Raw genomic sequence first — 23,515 nt, 5'->3', positions numbered from 1 at the left:
ACATTCTTGATAATGAGGTTTTATTTTTGTCCACCATTGTTTCCTTTCACAGGAAATGATTTGTTAAAGTCATAATATAAGTATGTAAAATTAGGCACCTAAAACAATTTACTGTAATGCTACAAATCAAATAAAACAATATGTGCAATGGTGACCTAGCAGTACATGGACAAAAAATGCAGACACATGGGCCTCCAAAAGGCCTATTCATTACAATGCAGTATCAACAATATGCAGACAGCAAAAGTGCAATTATTCACAGACAGAAAACATCCAACTGTGTGACATTATATGAGTAGCAAACACAAAAACATGACATAATTCACACAACCTAAGATACTGACACTGCCAGAAATGTTCACAGGGACACAATCAGTACTATACTGACACCAATAGATACATGCCTACATAAAGTTACATAATCAATCAGTACTGTGCTAGCAAAGCTTAGGGTCTAATGCATTTCACAAAAAGTTTTAACAGTATTAATTTTTCAGTCAAAGTTTTGGCTCACCACCAATCTGACCAGAAACACCAGGACAAACACCAGGACTCTGTGCTGGATCTGTCACCTTGTGCAGTGTGTTGGGCCGTAGGTGGTCACCTTGATAGCCAATAGAATGATACCAGCAGTTGGTTGGATTGTAGCACAAATTGCTCTTCTTCCCCTGAGCCCTGCAAATTGTCAACCTGCTACAGCCAAGACCATTGGTTGACACTGACCCTTACTGGGGGTATGGCAGAAGTTATTATTGCTGACATATACTGGGGTGATTGATTGAGGTATAACCAAATCTTTACTAATAAGGCATGCCTTCACCGTAACTACACTCATTTTTTTCAAATTGACATTGGCCTAAAATTGACATTTTGTTGAGACCCCCCTGGGTAGTCATTAGGTTACCTAAAAAAGCATATGAATATTTCCTAACTGGTGTGTATGGTTACTACACTTTCTGCTATTCCTATGATATAAGCCCAGGTTATCACGGTATATCAAATAACTGGGGGACAGTATTATCCACATTGCTTTTGTTGTATACTATATTTTCAGGGTGTTAATAAAAAATTTCGAAAAAGGTTTGTTAGATTTGTAGTCATCCACCTGTAAAGAATAGGTTGCTTTGTGTTACTGAGAAGATTGAAAACAATTTTACAAATCTAGCCTCCGAGCCTTTATTTTATTTATGATGCTCAGCAGTAAAAAGATTGATATATTATTGATTTATTGTTCCTGAAAACAAAATTAGTAAATAGCTAACCCTTTTACACAGACATTGACATAACCTCCAATTCTTCATTTACAAAAGAGCAGTAAAGTCAGATGTTTTGCCACAAGGATTAATTCAGTGAGGATTTATATCGTGAAGAATAAACAAGGGGATCCTGTCTATGAACCTTGTTAGACTGGGCAGAATCCACAGTCCCGGATATGTGGAATCCAGACTGTCACACCCAAGGTGTTCTTATCCCTGAACAGAGATGATAAGTATGCTACCTGTAAAGCAGTCAAAGTCAGGGGATATGAGACTCATTCAGCTCAGGAGGACAAACCATTGATTGAGAAAGTCTGATGGATGCTTTTCCCTAAACAAACAACTGTGCACGTCTCCCGGGCCCAGCTATTTCCTACCACACCGATCAGCTAACCCACCTTAGGAGCAGAGGAATGTGCAGATTCCACAGACACAGAGAACTCACTCATCTGCACAATTCATATTACAGCTTCAGCTAGCTATGTAGACTGAATACAAGAGGCCTCTATGTGCAGCTGCAACAGAAGGAAAGGTGTCCTCTTGGAATGTCACGACATTGAAGAGGAAGAATTATGAACATAGAATGATCATTTTAATTCAAGCGCAAACATTCGTCATCATTTTACAAGACTACATATTTTTGCTTACTGTCTATACATAAATAATTAGTACCCTTAATAGCTAAGAAGTGTTTAAAAATGTTATGCAAATGTGGTACCTTAAAACATGTTTTTTCTGCTTTCTGTATAAAAACTTTTCAACCACTTACAATAGTTTTTTTTTTACAACAGTGGCATCCAGCTGGGAGATAACATGGGATTCCTCTGTGTTCGTCCTTTAGCCTGGAGCTAGCACTGGCAGGGCAGAAACCTATCTTTACAATTAAAGATACTTGATGGCCTCCGGCAAGTGCTAATACTTTTATACACTGGACCTCTAAGCCCTGCAGGTATTACCAATCTGTACTATTATTAGGACAAATAATAATTGGAGATCGTTCAACATTATTTCTACATAAAAAATGACAAAAATATTGTAACTGTGCAATCCTATATTAACAACATTTAATCTAGTTTTTTGTTCATTTGACATTTAAAGGGAATCTATAATGATTTGGTGTTGGCTTTAAATATTCATTTATTTTTAAAGCATAACTAAAGCCAAGAACAAAAATTGTATACAGAATATTGCGACTTACCAGTTTTTAGATAGGGTGGCTGCGGTTTTTCAGAATATTTCAGCTAGTATAGAAAATACATGTTGATCGTCCTGTGAGATGAACTAGAAGCAGAAACAATGCTTTCTTTACTCTATGAAAGAATAATCTCTCCATCTTCTATGTAATGGAGATGAAAAAGACAGTTATCTTTGAAATCCAGCCTGGGGGGCAAACACATCTTCCTCCAAATATACAGTCATGGCCAAAAATATTGGTACCATTGCATTTATGTCCGAAAATGTACCACGTCTTCCAGACAATTGTTGCTAGTACAATGGTATTGGCATGTTTATTTCTTTTGTTGGCACTGGAGGAACACAAAAAAGCAGGGGGAAAAAATCTGAGACATTGCACCCAAAAGTCAAAAATGACCTGGTCAAAATTATTGGCACCCTCAACTTAATAATTGGTATTGACACCCTTTGGAAGAAATAACTGATGTTAATTGCTTTCTGTAACAATCAGTGAGTCTTTTACATTTGTTTACTGGAACTTTGGACCATTCTTCCTTTGCCAGCTGCTCCAGGTCTCTCAGATTTGAAGGGTTCCTTCCCCAAACTGCTGTTTTTAAATCTCTACGCAGATGCTCTATGGGATTTAGATCTGGACTCATTGCTGGCCACTTTAGAACTCTGCAGCTCCTTGTCTTAAACCATTTCTGGGTGATTTTTGAAGTACGCGTTGGGTCATTGTCCTGCTGATGGACCCATGACCTCAGGCTGAGACCCAGCTTTTTGAGATTAGGCCCTACGTTATGCCCCAGAATGCTTTGGTAGTCTTCAGATTTTATAATACCATGCAAGTGTTATGTGTGAAATGTCTCAGATTTTTTTCTATGTTTTTTGTGTTCTTCCAGTGCAAAGGAAGTAAACACAATACCAAAGCATTTGTAATTGCAAAATTTTCTGAGAGAAAAGGTGCATTTTCTGACATAAATACAAGGGTGCCAAATTTTTGGCCATGACTGTACAATGGCCACCCAGGGCCAGGAAGTGTGTTATTAACAGGATTACCAGGTAAGAAAAACAGGATAAAACCTAAAAGGTGATAATTCATCTAAGGACTCATACATGAGCTGTAATATAATACATATGTATTATTTTGCTTAAAATGTATTTTCACTTCACCCACATATATTTTTTCAATGCACAATCTCTGTTTTACTAACATTTAAAATACAGGAAAATATTTCCAGAGTACTGTGGGTTAGTTAAAGAGGCAGTACAGCAGAAGCCGCCTATGTTTAGGTTCACACTAAACATTTGAAACTTTAAATAGAGCCATTAAATGAGGAAAAAGTCACTCTAATGAATTGTTTTAGTGTGTGTGTGTACATTTTTAGCTTGAGCTACTGAGTTGAGTGAACAAAAGAACAAAAGCAAATGAAGAACCTGGAAAATGTAAAGGGGAGTCTAAACGTTCACCTACTGGCATAAAAGAAAAATGTATAATATAAATGTGCATATTTCATATGTGCATGAACTCATTCGTGTAGGATGTGGGCACAAAAGTTGGCAGTTCATTTATTTTAATCATTGCACTTTCTTTCTAATTTTCATTGTTTTTAAGCATCAATTTTAGAAGCTCAAGTTTAGATTTTCTTTTTATTGCAAGGTCTTTAATGTAATTTTTCCAGCAACAACTTGAAAACCAGCTGGCAGTATCATTCATGATCTGTTTATTGCTAAGGTCGAGAAACTCTAAATAGTCATTTGCAGGACTAGACCACCTCAGTGTAGAAGAACAGTACAACTACAAGTAGTCCCCAGGTTTAGGTCATCCGACATACAGAGGCCTCCAAGATACGAACGGGGCTTCCCTGGTCGCTCTGTGCAGAACGGAGGCTTGAAGGATGAATAGAATATTGCGACTTACCAGTTTTTAGATGGGATGGCATGACTTGCAGAAGAAATCTTTTGCTAAACACAGCTGAGGTTGTGGGTGATCTTAGGTTGTGAGCTCTTTCTGCAGCCTCTTGTAACTCTTTAATGACCATTTTTTTCGTTTTGCAATATCAAAGCACAACTTTCTCGAGAAGTTAATGAATGCCTTTTTTTTTTATTTGTTTGTGATTAACTCGTAGTGGGGACTGCCTAATATTATGTTGAGACAGACATACATCCTAATTGAATTTATTAAAATAATCTACCTGTTCCCACTTACAATAACTTACGAACAAACCTACAGTCCCTTACCTATGTAACCCAGGGACTACCTGTAGATGCAATATATGCAAACACAAACACAACTACAATATTTCTTTGCTACTTACATTGGGCTAATTTATCCAGAGGCAAAATTATCAAGGGAGCAAGCGTACAGATACAGAAACCAACTATTTACCTGTAATAAAGTGTCACAGGAATCCATATATTATTTCTGTAACAGAATGCAACATTGTGAGGTACAGTACAGTAAAGCTTTAGAATATGAAATCAAGTCAGTATGTCCCTGTAAATAATATATAATTTATAAGCATCGTACTGATGTAGAAAAATATATTTTTAAAATAAAATGACTAAGTTATTGGAAGGTTCCTTTTTTACAGCTAGACTAAATATATTTATATATATATATATATATATATATATATATATTTGAAGCAAAAAGTAAAGAAACTGAAGTTTCACAGTGCAATCAGGGAAAAAAATAAGTATGCCAGGTCTGAGCAAGTGATGAGGCATTAGTGCTTTACATCCCCTTGCTGCTTCTATATTTGTCCCATGCAGATATAATCTTATCGGTTTTGAGCTTCACATCTATGTGAAAGAGAACGAAAACAGGAAGGAAACTTACTTGAGTTTGTACATCAAACAAGTTTCTTTCTTAGCAATAGTGACCTAGCACAAAGACAAAATCCTGCACAGACATGGCAGCTAAACAGGCTGAGGCATCTAATAAATCCAGCAACAAGATCCGAGTTGTGGCTCATGTTTTGGCCACATACCATTTGGTAAGTCATGAAGTGTATTTGTCTTATGTTTTAAATCTTAGCAACCATGCATCTTAGTACTCACATTGCAAATACTCAGAAACAATACACAGATGCACCGATAGGACTATTCTAGAGAAAATAGGCTAGGAAACTCCAGGAAATATTGATAAAAATTTAGCATTTTGCAGATTTCTAGCTTCTTTTTACTTTGGTAGATGTTTCAGCATTGCATTTTAGTCTTGGATTTTACCTGGACTACTTGTATCTGTGTTGTCCTTCCATTAACAATAGGCAGAATGTATGCTTTCACACCACAGTTTTGTATAGCCTAATTAGCCTTTTAGGTAATATGTTATCTTTGTGGGTGTGCACGTTATCACTTTCCATATAGAATCAAAATTCAACCTAAACAACACTTCTGAAGAAACAATTCATATTGTTTATAACTTATAATTTTGTGTCTTATCGTTAATGGTTCACTACAGGAACTGCATTCTAAAATACATACCATCTTGGTCTAAGGTTCGAAATCGTACACAAAATACCAATATCAAGGTATAAAGGCAGGGTTATTAATTCATGCATATTTGTAGCATTGGCATATTCTAAGTCATTATCCTAATCCTAACGTTATCCTATCCTAATGTTAAATAGTCTCTCAAAAGTTCTCACAACCTAATGTCCATTCCATAATCATCAAAATCATAAAAAAAATAAGTCAAAGGTCAGTTTAGGAAGAATAATTAACCTTACCAGTATGTTTTTGGAATAAGGGACGATTTCTGTACAAACTCCAAATAGACAGTGGCTGGCTCAAATTCCATCCTAGGACCCCTAGTGCTACGAGGCCAGAGAGAAAGTCACTAGCCACATCTAAAAGGCCAGTCAGCTCACTGCCCTTTATGGACATCTTGAAACATGTTGAAAAATTGTAATAAAGGCATATAAATAAAAAAAGAATACATTTACTGAATACTTTTTTTACAAATATTACCCAATTTCAATTATCAGCCTACAATATTTACTACAATAATCACCCTCAAAGTTACTGTGTAGGTGATTGTCTATTTAAAACATTCCTTAGTATCCAAGTAAGCAACCGATACACATTTGTTTTAGGTTTTGGCGGTCACTTTATGATCATCTTGGATGGTCACTTTGGAGACTGGATAGATTATAGGGATTGTTCCAAAAGATTACTTTTGGCATTGTGGTGTCAATACACAGTCGGCAATGTGCTGATGCATCATGCAGCTGTCATATATAGATTATTTTCATGTCTACCTAATAATTTGCAACGATAAGCTTTTTTAGTCTTTTTTTATTAAATATAGTTGTTGGCAGGACATGGTTTAATAACACAAAGCATAACACCACCCTTGTCTAAGAATTACATCTTAAAAAAAAAAAAAAACCTAAGGAACTCCTAATTATAAAAAGCAATTCATATTACAATGTACCAGCAAAAACTGTTCTAGGTGGAATTATTTAGCTGTTATAATGGGCTCAGTTCCAAATCATAATACATGCAGGATTTTCATTGCAGAACAGTGTTTGAGTTTTTTTTTTAAGATTGGAAATGATTGCAGCACAAATCAGCAGAATTCAATACTAATGTTTCTATATTAGTTTCTGGTGTCATTTAACTGTAAAAGTTATTTTACAAAGGTTTGCCTTTGGATTATCCCTGATTAACTACCACTGGTAGCAATACCTGTGATTTTCAGTGAAGTGTCTTTTGAGGAGAACAGAAAACAGTTATTTGAGGTAGTCATTAAAAAAGCAACAAAACGCAGTATAGTAATGATTTACAAGAAAAAGACTTTAATTAGTAATATGCAAAAAGTAACAGTACCACACATAAGTGGCATTATATTTGTTAAACATTTTTTGGTTGAAAAGATAAAACAATGAAAAAAATCGAAGTTAGATATTTTAACCTTGGGTAGTTAAGGGATAAATATGCCATTATCAATATTAAAAGAGCAGTATGCTTTTAGTAGTATGCTTCCAGTTTCCTTTATGCTTTTTATTTATAGTAACCCATTCTAAATTAGATAATTAATGTTAAAAATACATTTAACACCAAATAATTAATTTTGACAAGGCGACGGCTGTGGGAGAAGTAAAAAGAAAAGTAGAATATGCTGACTCTGAAAACAGGTTGTGTCGACAAGTTTGTTGCAGTTAATGAAAAGTAGATGCCAAGTAATTGGAGACATCAATAATTTAGTCAAGTTATATGAAGTGTCAGTCTGATTTTACCAAAACTACCACAAAAAAAAGAAGTCATATAAGCTGTTATGATCGAATTTGCATTTAGGTTGGAAGAGCTAATATTTATTACCACTCCAAATAGGCACCATATAAATATAAAGAAATATGGCATATATCATGCTATAATATATCAGTTACATATATTTTATTGGGCACCACCTTTACTGGTCTTCAAATAATACCAAATTGACAGTGAGTGAGTACAGCAATTTAGAACCATATCAGAAAATCAACACATTGGATCTTAGCTAAAAAGGTTACAAATCTAGGGTTTGGGTTGCTGGAGAAGCTAATGAGCAATATTCTGTACTGTCATTTTTAAATTATTTACAAATACATTTTCTCTAATGCAGTCCGTTCTCTTACTCTGACTCATTTTTACCCGTCATCATTATCTACTCTTATAAAATTGTTTCTCCAGAGAATAATAACTGGCACAAGCCTTATTTTTACTACTTTCATTAAATGAATAATGTATAAAAACAATTAGGATATACTGGAAAATTCTTAGGATTTGAATAACAGGTTCTATGACAATTTGATGTCCTAGGTTAGTAATGTTACTCAATTTAGGTGCAGAATAAAGAATAGATCTGTATTATTGTGTGTATGTTTGTGTATGTGACAAATCAAAATCTGTCTGTCCAATTCATGCCTGAGACTAGATTTTTTTTAGTGTTAATTTCAACAGTGTTTGGATTGTGGACCAGTTCTGCTGAATGGCCTCAGAACAGAACACAGGCACATTCTAGCAACAATAATTACTGACAGCAATTCTAACCCCTACATTGTTTTCAAAAAAGGGATTTTTATTGATGTCCTTTATAGATTTTGTTTGTTTTTACAAACTACAAAAGGAAAACTGACAGCAAAAAAAAAAAAAAAACAATGTATGGATAATATTGTGAAAAGCGCTAGCCTCTATAATTAACTGTTGCTATTTCTAAGAATGTTTAGAAAATTGTTATATTGTTATATTGGTATCACAATACCAAAGTTGGGGGACATAGAGGATGCTGTGGTGTAAAACTTCCAGAAATCAGGAAAACAATGTGCTTTAATAATGGTGGTAAAAATACAAAAATGTTTTTAGGGGTAATGCCACCACCTTGTAAGGTGTGGTAATGTATGGATAAAAAATACAGACAAGCTATAAAAAAACACAAATAAATAAAAAATCACTGAAAACAAAACTCCAGACAAGAAAACCTAGATAAAAATGATTAGTCCTGTAACATAAAAAACATCTTCTGCTGCTATATTCACCTTCAGTCCAGGGCAATGACCATCAGACTGAGAACTTCAACTGAAGACATATGTACTTTAGGGGAACAAAAGCGAAATCCTAAGTCTGTTCTAGCTGAACAGTAAATAGAGAAGAACCATGTTGAGGAGCTCATCTCTCTGCTACTCTGCTTTATTTTCCTATCAAAATATCTCCCACTCCAGGTCTGCTGTGTACGCTACGTTACGTATAAAGCAGACAGCGGGATTGTTTGGGAAATCTTCTCATATATTCTTGGAAAATAGTGATCCCATATCATCATAATAATAACAAAAGAGAGTGGGATAGACTGATGCATGAAACGGATGATCCTTTAATAACTTCTTCACTTTTTTTTACATCATCACTTCTATTTGTACTTCTGAAAAGGCAAAACATTTGTATAATACTCAATCCCAGAACAACCAATTACCAAAAACCTTTAAATATGATCGCTACAACCTATAAATGGTAAAATTGGATTGGTTCCCATGGGGAAATTGTAGCACACTCTATTTTCTGTACATGGACATCATGCTGGGAAATACTAAATAAACATTTCTGTGTAAAAACTGGTAATAATTATTTTGAATTAGATTGATATTACTTTAAAGGGCCCAGTTATAAAGCAGTGAATCTAACAGTCATCAAACATTCTATGGTGGGGAACCTATCGGGTCTATGTGTATTGAATGAGAGTTAAATAATTCTTTACTAAAAATGTTAACTGATTTGTAAATAAACTGTGTATATAGTTGGAACATTTATCGTTTAGTTTTGGAAAGAATGAGAAAAAAAAATAAAATGCCCTGTCAAATTTTTGTTAGTAGTGTAATTTACAGGTAGATTAATCCTTTTCAATTTCTATCACCAATACAGAAAGTGAGAAGGGGAAACAACAAAAGACAACAAGAAGTTTGGGTATATCTTATATAGGCACACACCTGTTCTGGGTAATTCTATTACTTCCTGTATTATGGACTGATGATGAGTTACAAAGCACAAATCCCCTAGATTACACAAGAATGTGTCAAAGTTTTTGCCCTGTGTGTCTCTGGAAAGCAAAACTAACCCCAGCTATACTCACCTGTCCCCATTCCATTGCAGGGTGCCACCATCTTCCTCCTTTTTTTTTTCTTTCCTTTTTCTTTGCATAGTTGTGATCCTTGGCCATTTTGATTGGCTGGGCCAGGATGACATACCTATTGGGGGCATACAGGAGTTCATTTAGTCCCAGCACGTGCAGGGGAAGCTGGAATGGGACACCATCTGTCTCTTTCTGCAAAACTACTCAAAGTGTAACTTATCTTTTCAAATCCAAAATTTTGAGTTGTCAGCAGAACAGCAACAGAGGATAAATCTTCCAGGAGGGGTTCCAAAAGGTGATTTTCTTTATTGTAAAAAAGAAGGACACACATCTCATCTCCACCAATAGGGTATAATCATTCCATACTTAGAGTTTTGGCTTTAGCAATGCTTTAAAGTTAGGTCTCCATGCAGAAACAGAGCATCCAGAGTCCACAATAATTAAGTAATCCGCCTACACTCAAGTGGAAAAATTGCATATCAATGGAGTATCATGGTATCCGTACAATATATTAGAGGTATATTACACCCCACTGACTGTTATAGAAAGAATGCCATCCTGAAGGCACAGAGAATTAGCAGTCTCTTTTTTAATAAGATTCATACAGCTATCAACCAAAATGTAACTTTTTCTAAGTAAATCCTAAGTGGAAAATATGTGATCCTGGAAGAAAACTGTGAGAATCTTGGATAACCCCAAATAATAGCCCTAAACAGCAAAATAAACAAAGTTTTCTTTAAATACAAAATGCTGGTAGTTGTGAACAGAGTATGACTAATATTGCTGGCTTTATGATTAATTCAGGCATATATACCTGCCAATAGAATACATAGGGAAATAATCAGTTTGCTGTGGCAGCTGGTGCCTGTGGTTACATTAATGATAACAGGTGCCACCACACAAATGCACATCTTGTCTGTAAGATGACATGGTTATATCTCAAGGGAGCCTATTGCTAAGTGAAAATGGAAACTTTAATGTTACCACTGAATCGGAAGATGAAAATGTTTCCAATCAGTGGTGAAGCAGGAGCATATAGGTGTGAAATAAGCAGAAGGCAAAGAGAGTCTGAATATACAATGCCGACATGTGCACCCTATTCTTTGTTTGTACACCAGATTGTGCAGGTTTCATGTTAACATCATGAACGTGAGAAACAACATGAATAACACATGCACTTTCGTCCTAAGCTTTCATTCTGTTTAGGGCATTAGTTATGTTGTTGGGGATTTTTTAAAGCTGAAGATGTTTGTCTTTTCTGGTTTCTTATTTTCCCCTCATCAAAATGCTAAGGCAATTACTAAATTAAGCATTTACATTTTCTTTACATACCAGATTTTGGATTCATTGATATCCTTTTTAAATGTCTGCAATGCAGGCAGGTCATGGCTGGTAGGAGGCAGCAGGGTGGTATACATAGTTTCCTGAAAACAGGAATCTGTGGTAACAGCCACATGTGATGCTAGGACTGCATGATTGCAAGGACTAAAACCTAATGATTGAAAGGGGCAAGCCAGGAACAGTTTAGTTGGGGAGGAAAGGGCTTGATGAATGATAGTGGATGCCCATGAAATCAGGCAGGACATGACTTCCCACTTTTAATGCACACTATAAAAATCTGAATGCATTGTTATTAAATAAACAGTCTGTTGGGATTTTCAGTTCATGTAGCCAACTGGGGTCTGTACCAATACACCATCTACATATCTGTCCTGCAACTTTTCCAAATTTTTTATTTTGGTCCACTGTGTATTAGAGTTTTACACCCCCGATCTTCACCATCATTCCTATCATTGGGCCTGATTTATTAAAGCTCCCTAAAGCTGGAGAGGATACACTTTCATCTGTGAAGCAGGGTGATCCAGCAATCCTGGAAGAGATCCGATTAGGATTCAAAACATTTGCTAGTAAAACACAAATGACTTTGAAGAAATCCAGTACAGGTTTGCTGGATCACCCAGGTTCACTGATGAAAGTGTATCCTTTCCAGCCTTGGGGAGCTTTATTAAATTAGGCTCATAGTGTCTAATTAGCATTGATATGGTTTTACAAAGTCATGCTAATTTTACTGGTAATGCCAAATCTGATAAAATAACTTGTATGGAAGGAATTTGCATCTAGGCGTAGCATACTGGATGCAGCATGCAATAAGGAATAGGGACAAGTGTTTATGATTCCAGGTGCAAAAACAAATATATGTTTCAAAGTTGACCCAGACTGGTTTGTTACATGCTGCTTGTATCTGCAACAAGAGACTGTTTTTATCAGTGGCCTGTTCTGTTCATCCCTATGAGGAAGTGGCCTTGCTTTGCAGTAACACTTAGTTTCACACTAAGTATAGGCACTGCACAATGTCACATTTCCTAAGACTATAGGTAGGTTAGGGTCTGCAGTGGGAACAAGCTTGTGTTAGTGGGAACGGGTAGTGTTAGTTCTTAAAGAACAAACATTTGGAAACATGACAGCTGGCAGTGGTGAGCCACCGCTCACTGCCACCCCTATTTATTTATTACTGGTTAGCCAAAGGTGGACATTACATGTAACATCCCCCCCAGGGCACAAGTTCAAAGACATGAGGACATTCTGAACATAGCTAATAAATATCTGGTTCCCAAATTACAAACAGCTGTTAATTTATAAATATAGAACTTTTCTGCAGTCAAATATCTTGTGAAAGTTGGATGACACAGGTGTTGCTTGTTCTGAAAGTTTCATATTTGTTCATTTTTAACTTTTCCTGATATTGCTTTACTATCTAATACAGGTTAAAAGCTGTGCCAGAAATAAATATATATGTTACAATGAAATTGAAACATTCAATATCTTCATGGAAAGATGGAGGAAATTAGGGTAAAAAAGAAGGGGTTTAGTTTATGGTAGATATATTTATTATTCAACATCCAAACAACATATATAAACTGAAGAGCAGTGTGCCACCTATATTAACTTGGTGACATCCTACAGAGAATTGGTTTCAATAATGAGGTGATTCCTTTAGTTATTAGAAATCAACGCGTAATACCTAGACAGAGTATTCCTATAAGAAGTGATACATCAAGGTTATGCGCCATTCTATATAATAAAGATATCTGCCATAAACTAAACTCGTTTTTTTCCACCCTAATTTTTTCTTTACTATTACAATTTGGGGGTTGGCAGGACGTTACATACACAAATCTTTCTTTGGCAACCACGCACCAACATAACATTCATGGAAATATGTACACAACCTATTCCATGGCTGCACACAATCAGTGCTTCACCTCCTTACAGCTGGAACTACATGTGGTTTCATAATAAACAGTAATCGCTTTGGATAGCATCACGCTTTAATGATGTTAATAACGGCTAACTAATCCTAAACCTTAATTAAATGACAGCTATGATCTATGTATTTATTTTTGCAGTCCTTACGTAAGCCATTTACAATGCAGTTCCTTTTTCAGAGTTTGCTTGAGTCTATGACTTACATACTGTGTAAAGTTTTAATCAAAAAGCAAAAAAGTCTTTTTTTTTGGATAGTTTGGACTATTAGTAAACTAACAAATTTAATGGAGCATTAAAAAAAAAATGTCAATGCTTCTCTATAATTTAAAGTATACAAATTCACTTTAAATTGTGTGAAAACCAGTGAAACCAATATATTGCATTGCATAAAATTTATTTGAGGAGCCCTCAGCCTTTTTTAAACTGAGAGCAAAAATGCATTAATTTTACATTGTAGTTGTAAATCGTATGTACAGTGCACAACCATGCCCCATCTTCCTAGGTATGGCAAGGGCTGCCGCTGCCACTTAGAAGGTAAAAGCAAGGCCATTTCTATGGGATGATAAATTAGGCATATTAAGCAGTGCCAGAAGCGTGTGCATATTGGTAATCCATTGGTTAGCACTCTGGCCTTTGCAGCACTGCATCCCAGGTTCGAATCTCGGCTGGGACATTATCATTATTATGGCTTCCCCCTTGGACTGTATTAAGATATATGACTGAGGCAGGATTGTTAGAATATGAGCCCCTTTAAGGGAGAGCTAGTGACATGAGTATGGACTTTGTAAAGCACTGCATAGTATGTTGGCACTTTAGAAATATTGTATAATAATATTATTTGTTTAACCAATTAGAAGTGCACAATACACATTTTATACAGTTCTCCTAATCACTTAAGTCTTAAAACTGTTGTCATTGCATTGCATGTACACATATTTAGTGCAAAATGTGCACAGTAATTATCAGTAGTATCTAAAACTCATTTTAGCACAGTACCATAATGAGTAAAATAATGCATGAGGGGGAAAAATGTTAAAGTCTGATTTCCAGGAAATGAGTGAGTCTGCAAAACTGAGAATTCTGAATGGTTTATGAAAGAGTTGTTCAGATTGGAACCAAAAGAATCTGCCTGTGACATGTGTTGTGATAAGAGAACTTTTACTGAAAACCTGAAACTGTAAGCTGTATTTTGAGTTAAAACGATGTTCTGACTGTAACTAGGGAGAGAGCAAGAGTCATATTTAGAGTTATATAACCGTTCTGCTACTCTAAATAAATTAACTTTTGACTTAGAAAGTAACTTGTTCTAATGTTTAACTTGAGCTTTTTAAAAGCTCAATGTCATATTTGAAAAAAGGAATAGGAAGAGAATCTAAAATAAATACGTAGTAATATAAAGGAACAAAGAAAAGAAGACTCAAGGACAGAGCTGTTTATACTTTTTGGCTTTTGTATCACTTGGGACTCCAATAGTGAGATCCACATGTTTGGATACATTTTCAACTATTTTGGAGTATTCCCACCCCCTTTGAGGTTGTTTCCAGTCATTTTTTTGTTTTCTTCCTAATCTAGTTCTATTTTATGTAATATCCTAATGTAATTGCCAATTACGTAATTTTCTCTCACTGGAGGGTTATATACAGAGGGGGTGGTTGATTAATGTTAATTTTGGCCCCTGCAGATTCATTACTCAAGATGAGTGAGTAATGGAGACCCGTTCTGGTTGTGTTTTGGGGGGAATGTAACATAGGCCTTGCTATTTTTGGTCAGATATTCTATTTGACCAAAATACTAGCAAACTGGTAATCATAGTGGTTGGAAGCCCTTGCTCAAAACAGAACAGAGGTCCAGTGGGAATCCACTTTTGGCATTACAACATTATATTTCAAAAATCTTCCATATGGCATTGGAATGAAAACAAGTAGTTTGGTTCTTTATCAACCCTTAGCAATTGAAACCTTTTTTGGGAGCAGATGTTCATGATAACTCATTTTCCCACTGGATAGTAACAGATTTAGCAAAAACTTTAAAATGGGGATGTCCTACTGGGTTCCCCTAAATTACATACAAACCAGAATTTTAATAAAAACCGAATAATATTCTTTTTTTTGTAAAACTTACATTTACTGCTATGTCTTAGGGAATTGCTACAGATGTACAGAGAACTAGAGCATACACTGCTGGTTGAGAACAAAAGTAGAAGTGCCCATATTTTGTGCATACAATATGAACACATAAAAAAAATGAAGATTATATACACTGCTTGTTGTAATGTACACTAAATATATGTATTAGGCATACCTACCCCACCAAGAAATGACATCTAATGGTCAAAGATAATCCTTACAGTGCTGCTGTCCAAGGTACCTTTGCAGTACTGTGTCATTGATTTTTGTGTGAAAGCCTGTTAATACTACCTAATAAAAAAAAGGGAAAAAATCAACAAAACAGAAAAGTATGTCAACACACTTGAAGTAGGGATGACCTTTTATTAACAATGAGCAAGCTAGAAGGACAGAAAGTATAAAGATAATTAAAGGTTTGACAACTTCTACTGTTTGTGTTGTTCAATAATAATAAATAAAACCTACTAAGAGAGGAAGTTGTTAGCTAACTTCTACTTTAAAAAAAAGCTAGTCGTCTGGCTTTTATGATTGAATTACTTGCTTCTATACATTGAGTCATCAAACAAGCCAGGTCTTTTGACTGTCCTTTTCTGAATACTTGTTACACTCCATGTGCCTAGATGACTTTATAGGAAAATAGAAGGACGTTGAACTGATGAGCCCCTTAATGATCATCCTGCAGGTCTGAAAAGACTACATCTGAAAAGAAAAAGGTTAAAGGTTGTCTTGCAAACTTTTCTGATCTGCCTGAAAAAATAAAACAGCTTAGGTTTTAAAACTGTGCATATTATTTTCCCTTGCTTGGCAGAGATACAGACTTAATCGTATCATTAATAGGTAAAGTAAAGGCCCACCAGAGGAAAAACCTGGTATTTATTCACCATAAATATTCTATGATACTATGCATAAAATAATACATTCTATTCAATGTACTGTGCAGAAACTTACATATATTCCTATTTTAATTTTTACAGGTACTAAGCATTATTCTTTTAATCGAGTATTCTGTTGAACTGGCCAGAAGAAAGAGCTGCTGCCTTGAGATCAGCAATTATATTCGCCTTGGTAAGCACACAGTCATTACCTGAAGCTAAGGCTTGTTTTTTAGACTATTAATATTTCTTACATGCGGTTGTGGTTTCCTGGACTTCTTCTTTTTCTTAAAGTGGCAAACCGGAAATTAATGTTCATCCACTGTGCTCATTAGATGCTGTAGTTCCAGCTAAATTATCAGTCACTCTCTTTCAGCAGGTAATCAGAAATCCAATATGCTGTAATAGTGATGCTGTATGTGATGAGTAGATTAGCAGTAATGTATCACTGAGCAATATGACATTAATAATAAAGCCTGAAATGCAATAAACTAACTACTGTCACACAAACATTGTCTGAAAAGTCTTCCTACTCTTACTTTGGGTATGAATATCATTGTAAAAACAATATAGCTTTAGGTTTATGTAATGATAGAGAGCTAAATTCATAGATAAAAGACATTTGTAGATGTCACAAATGTGTCGCAGGTAAATGGGGATGCAATACCAGCCGGACAGGACAAAAATAGGTAAAAGAATTACTGCAGGTGAAGTACAGCTCTTAATGAATTCCTAATGATCTCACAAACATTTTAAAATGATGTCAAAGGATACCATTACCATAAACCCCAAAGCATGTCAACACAGGTTAATAACGTTCCTCCAGTTTTCTAATCCAGCCATAAGAAACTACTAAAAAAAACATTAGCACATACTGTATAAGCTACTGTAAATGTGGTAAATATGAAATATTCAAAGCAGGGCCGGATTCCCATCACTTTAATCTATAAGATTACAATCTTTGACTTCTAATACATTACCCTTTTTACATAAAACATTATCTTGTTTACTGGTATGAACCTGGCTTGGAATATTGTGGAAGTTTGTAAATAGGCTGCTTCTGTCTACTGTGCCTAAATCCAGCCCCTTTTTATGTGATGTCTTATACATTTCCCTAAAAAACTCTCAATACTCAATCAACACCATATAACACCAATAAACTTCTGGAATATCAATCTTTCCCGTTAGGAAGAATCATTGTGTTAAATTTGTTTTACCTGCTTTATTACTAGTGAAAGCAAAATCAAATGGACAGGAGTGGCGTCAGCAAGTCAACCCCTAAAGAAGGAATGCATTGAACACAGACCATTTCTCTCTCTTTATTTATGCTTGACTTAATTTTTTTATCGGTCTTGCATTTGCTAGTACCTTTATCACTACTGATACTGTACACTAGCATGCACGCCACTCAGGTTGTACCTCCAGATCCATACATGCTGTTGCAAGAAGGTTTCTTTGCCTCCTAATACAGAACCAAGAGCAAGGAGGAAATACGGGGAAACAGTGCTTTAAACATTACACTGAAGGGCACCAACCCTACAGCAGTACCGGTATCTGTATACCTTTGCAGAGAGGAACAGAGTAAGCGCTGCAAGAATTCTACAGATTCGACAGAATCCAGACAGATAAAAAAGAGACTAGGGATGGTCATGGTGCCATGGTGAACATTATGCTGCTTGCAACACAATCCAGGATGATTGGTTTGGCAGAGGGTCGCTGATAGTCTAGGGGACATATCCTTGGAGGGCTGCACAGATCCTAATGTGCCAGCAAATGATACATTGCCTGTTGTTAGATACTGGGGAAAAAAACCTCAAAGTAATTGTTAGACCATGCAAAGCAATACCAAACAAAAAACAAACCAAACCCTGGAGGAAAACCTATTGGATGGCTACATCAAGTGTACAAGGTTTAATTTGTTAAAGATTTATTGGTATGAATTTTTTTGGTTGTGCTTGTACATAAGGGACCAGCTGTATGTTCAGGATATTTTTAAAGATACCTTTATCAGCAGTCCAAACATTGGATGCATTCAGCTGCAGCCCTGTATGGGTTGTTCTTCCAATATTTTGAGGGGGCCGTAACTTCCAGAGACTGACTGTGAATTGAATCTCAATCTACTCTTGAGGAAGTGGACTGTCTATGAAACACGTTGAGAATTATAACTGAGATTGGCCTTCTGAATTTTGAAATTTTTTTTAATAATTTGTACACATGTTGAAGAGAAAAAAATGATATGGTTTAATTTAAGAAAGCACAAGGTAGTTATACTATATCCACAAGGTCTCTCCCATACAAATATTTCAAAGCAAACTGGGGTTTTAAGATGTGTGGTTAAAGCTCTTTTAAAAAAAGCACAAAGAAATAGGCAATGTTAAGGACCATATATGCAGTGGTTGTCCAAGAAAACTAAGCATGGCAGATTGGAAGACATATCATGCTTACTCTTCTTTGAAACTCGAGAATGGTCAGCAGATACTCATTTTTTGAAACTTGCATAAAACTTTTGCAAAATATATATAAATGTATATATATATTACACAGGACAAGAGAATAGTGAAGCAGGATTGTTGAGCCCATGGAGAAAAGGAGAAGAGGAGTAGTGAAACAGTGCAGATACCAGTATATTGTTGGCAGCACTAAATCAAAAGGGAAGAGAATTTGCAGTACATAAAAGGAACTGTAAAAATGAAGTGAAAACCTGCTACAGAATCAGGGAAGTAGAACCAGAACTATGCCCAGGGTCTGCAGCTTCTTCAGGACCCCAACTGAAACAGAACGGAAGGGTTGCAAGAAACTAGTATGCAGTTTATTTGTGGCACCCACTTAATATTTTCCCATGGCTCCTTTTTGTCAAAAACCTCCCAGGGTTGAAATATGGAGGGGACCCAAGGCAAAGAAGTGGAACACTGCAAATGATAGTGCATAACTATACAGATGTGAAATATACAGTATATGAACAATGGATATTGTAAACACACTAAAATAGGTGCATTGTATGCAATTCCAATCCAGTATGTAATATATGAACAATTATTGGATTGAGTAAGATTAATACTAGGAAAAAGACAGATTACAACTTTCCCTATTAAAGGTACATCAATTCATTACACTAACACACTGGAAAGCCACCAGTTGCTGGGAGATCCTTTTTTAATTTGAATTCACACTTTATAAGTGACTGCGTTTCTATTTGGAGGTGGCATATGACAAGACAGTTGTTGACACACTGTGAAAGATTTAATAGTGCTGACTGACAATAAAGTGCATTGAATAAAATATGCATAAGACTGGACAATCTAATCAAAGTATGTGTGAAAGGCTCACCAGGAGATGATTGCTGTTTTTATAAATATTAGAATCAACTAATATAAAACAGTATATAAAAAATGTTATCTGTATTTTAGTATTCATTAAAGACAGACACATTATCTATTATGCGTAAAAAGATGTAACTATGATCTTAGAAATTGGAGAATGTATTCAGAATTCTGTTATAATCATTTTAATGTATGGGCATGGGACATAGAAAAATAACCATTTGTATCATTGTGTAAAAATATTTGTGTCAAAGTAAGAACTGCCCAAGGTAACCAACCTAGCAATAGAGACCCAATGGTCATTCAGTAGTCAGTAAATAAATATTTTAAGTTTGTGTATGTAATTAAGTGGAACATGCATTCATGTTTTTATATTCTTTCTCTTTTTCCATCAGATATAATCTCCAGTTATCTTCTGCTTGTGGTCCTACTTCTGATCAGCATCTCATTTTTATATGGCATTATAGTGGTAGGTGAATTGTGGTTTTAAACTTTAAATTGATGTCTTATGTATAACTACTATAAAATATTAACAGTCAAGCCTAAAAGATAAGGTAGAGGTAATGTCACATGAGGATAGTAGGTGACAAACCTTAGAAATGTGATCTCTACCTTCTCTTCCCCCTCTAATCTTTTTCTCCTCCTTTACTTTTTCATCCTCATCCACCTTTCAAACCTTCTTATTTGTCTACTCCTATTACCCTTCCTTTTTCACCTCTTCCTCTTTAGTGTGATTATTAAAAAAAATGAGGATCTAAGGAGCTTGGGGAATTTACATCTATAAGGCATAAGGTATTGGAGTGGCTGAAAAGTCATTCTCTTCTTCCTCCTCCCAGACACAGGGCAGTCACTTGCCTAACCTTTTTCCACCTTCTCCTAATCTGGGCAGGGGCAACAAGCTGTACAAATAATGTATACAATCTTGTGTTGATAGTCTCTCTGTACCTCAGCAATGAAATTAAAATAAATTAGGGACAGTTTGTTAAAGAAGATGCAGCAACCACTAAAATTTAATTAAGTGAATTTAACTTGAAAATATCATCTAATGAACATGGATATAAAGGTTCTTGTTTTGGCACTTTGTATTATAGGGCGACAACGCTATATGCAATGTTTGTAGGTGATTATGACATATTCTAAGTGTTAATTTAGCTTTAAGGTAAGCTGTGTTGTGAGGAGCTTTGCAAGATTTGCTCATAAATAAAGCTAAATTTTAAACATTTCAGAATAATCTTCCGCTGCATAGTTCAGATCAGCAGTCACCTAACTAAAATGTAAATTTTATTCAAAAGTACATTGAATTGAGCTAAGGAGGGTTTATCACAAGGCTCAGATCTCAATGTATATGTGTCTGAACACATCTGTTAGTGTCTAGATGCCTAATTAGCTCTAGTTCTGCAATCATTAAAACTGGCAATGTGATCTTGGGATTTGCCAGTCTGAACATCTTTTTACAGCAAATCAAATCCCAGCATCATGTTTTGTTCATTGTACAAAAACAGAAATTGGAGCTCTTTTTGTTTTAGAATGTGTTGGCGAAAACTCTTAAGCAACAGCTGTGCTTGTGAACATAGCCATATAATATGTAATAATCACATCGCTTTATAATCTCTCTATTTTCCCTGTGTTCTAGAATCGAAGGTACTTGGTAATGCCATTCTTGGCTTTGCAGACAATGGATTTGATCCTAAGTTTTGTGATGTTCGGTAGTGTGTACAGTAACATGTCTCCTGACCAAGCATATGTCACTGGCAGCATGGTGGGTCCTTTAAGTACTTTTTGGGTGTATTTTCTGTTTACTTAGTGTCCTAAAATTTTAATTTCCTAATTCCGTCCAATTATTTTTAGGTAAATGTTCATCCTGACACTCAAGATACAGTACAGAAAGTTTGTGAAATGTGTCTCAGATTGATGACTTATTCTAGCTGCTTTGTTGAAGTGCGAAACTATATTGATCTCAAGGCTACAAGCTACTTGGTATGTAATTGGGAAAAAATGTATTTACATTTGGGACACAATGGAGTGGGACTGTAATTTATACTGTGTCTGAGGTGTAGCTAAGGATTTTAAAGTAAAAACACAAGTTAAGGTTAAAACTACACTTAAAGACCAAAAACACTACACTGAACACTGAATTATATACCTGTTGTAAAGTTGCTAACAAGAAAATGTGAAATTGGATTTTGTTTAATACAAAGGAAATATTTCCGTTTTAATTATTACTGAACTTAATCATAATCGTATTCATCATCATGCAACAAGTGATTAAGAGTCAGAGCTTCCCTTACAAGCTTTCTGGTTATGTCTGCTGTCCTCAGCTACAGGTCAACGTCCCCTGCTCCCATTCTTCCATTTTGAATAATTTTATCTAAACGTTTTGCTGTGGATCGGCCAGTAAGTCAAGTTTCACCTGATGCTTTTTTCAGTATATTTTGGCCTACAATCTTAAATCCCCTGGTAAATCTTTTGAAATGTTCTGGTTTTATATTCCAGATTTCTTCTGGAGTTACTACATCCTACAAAGTGGACCTGATTTTTTTAAGCTCTCCAAAACTGGAGATGATGAGAGAAACCTGGGCCCAGGTTTGCTGGATCACTAAGGCTTTCCCATGATAGTCTATCTTCTCCAGACTTGGAGAGCTTTAATAAATCAGGTCCAGTGCTTTAGCCAACTAGATGCCATTTAGTTAGAGTTTACATCTACATTAATAGTGGCACCAACAAAGAAGGATAGATGTGTAGCTGCTTTTTAGGATCTGCCCTGGCAAGTTTTACCATTCCTATTGGCTTTGATATGCCTACTTCTTTAATGAATATGTAATCCTATAGTGCATTCTATAATTCTATAGTGCAATATTCTATAGCGCAATATAATTCTATATTGCATTTTTATTAAAATATACGAATGGTATTTTCATTTTTATTTAACTAAACAGGAAAAGTTAAAGCTTTTTACTATACTATGCTTAGTTCTCTGATATAATAGACATGTTCATGACATTCATTGCCAAAATGTTGAGTTTAAAAGCGTAATTCAATAACCTTGTGAATAAGTATAACAAGGACACCATAAAAAAAATTAAAAAAAAACTTTTTCAAAGCATATATTCCTGCTGGACATATTATAGGCAAGCTGTTTCTTTTGTCAAATCATTCCTCCCTCATTAGCTTTTGAACTTTCAAGTATCCATATTCTGCAAGTAGCTAGGTAAATGCTGTGTAGTGAAATGCAGCAAAATATCTATGCTCATATTACAGTATTCTGCCATCACACAATTGTCTTTTATATAGCACTACAAGTGTCAGGATTGCTAACCCCCAAGTAACCCTTCAGGTACAGGTGTGATACTAATTTAACTTAACAGTAACTTACCAGTAATTGAACAACTGGATTTGTCAGACACAGTGGTGAATACATTACAAGACGGATGATCTAAGTACAAAAAATAAGACATATGTATCTATATAAAATATTAAAGCATAACTAGGAGTGTTTAACAACAGGGAAACATTCACATATACCTGAAACATCTGGACATTTTTGCAACATCAACAGTTTTGATAGAGAAAAATGCTATCTCCCATCACTACAGATTTAGTACTGAATAGAAAAATTGTGCCTGATTTATTAAAGCTCTCAAACCTCTCAAAGAGAGGATACACTTTCATCAGTGAAACTGGGTGATCCAACAAACTTGGAATGGATCTGGTCCAGGATTCAAAACATTTGCGAATGGCCTTGAAGAAACCCATTCAAGGTTTGATGGATCACCCAGCTTCACTGATGAAAAGTTATCGCCCCTGATTCATCAATGAAATCCGCGCTCGCTGGAAGCGCGAACGTACGCACGGCCATCGATCGCGGATTACCGCGGTCCGGACTCGAGTATGC

General features: G+C 35.5%; 1 protein-coding gene across 1 annotated transcript in view; it reads left to right on the top strand.

Moving 5' to 3' along the window:
- The first annotated feature begins 5,307 nt into the window (after nucleotides 1-5,307).
- LAPTM5 (lysosomal protein transmembrane 5) overlaps nucleotides 5,308-23,515 on the top strand; it is a 29,919-nt gene continuing 11,711 nt past the window's right edge. The window contains exons 1-5 of the mRNA XM_072420220.1: nucleotides 5,308-5,428; nucleotides 16,406-16,496; nucleotides 20,019-20,092; nucleotides 21,257-21,382; nucleotides 21,472-21,600. Coding sequence (XP_072276321.1) covers nucleotides 5,345-5,428; nucleotides 16,406-16,496; nucleotides 20,019-20,092; nucleotides 21,257-21,382; nucleotides 21,472-21,600 — 504 coding nt within the window. The 5' untranslated portion in view covers nucleotides 5,308-5,344. The remainder of the gene's footprint in view (nucleotides 5,429-16,405; nucleotides 16,497-20,018; nucleotides 20,093-21,256; nucleotides 21,383-21,471; nucleotides 21,601-23,515) is intronic.

Source organism: Pyxicephalus adspersus, chromosome 1 (assembly GCF_032062135.1).
Source record: "Pyxicephalus adspersus chromosome 1, UCB_Pads_2.0, whole genome shotgun sequence".
NCBI classification, from domain to species: domain Eukaryota; kingdom Metazoa; phylum Chordata; class Amphibia; order Anura; family Pyxicephalidae; genus Pyxicephalus; species Pyxicephalus adspersus.
Note: the sequence above shows the minus strand (reverse complement) of the source record. Positions and strands in the feature narration are given on the sequence as shown.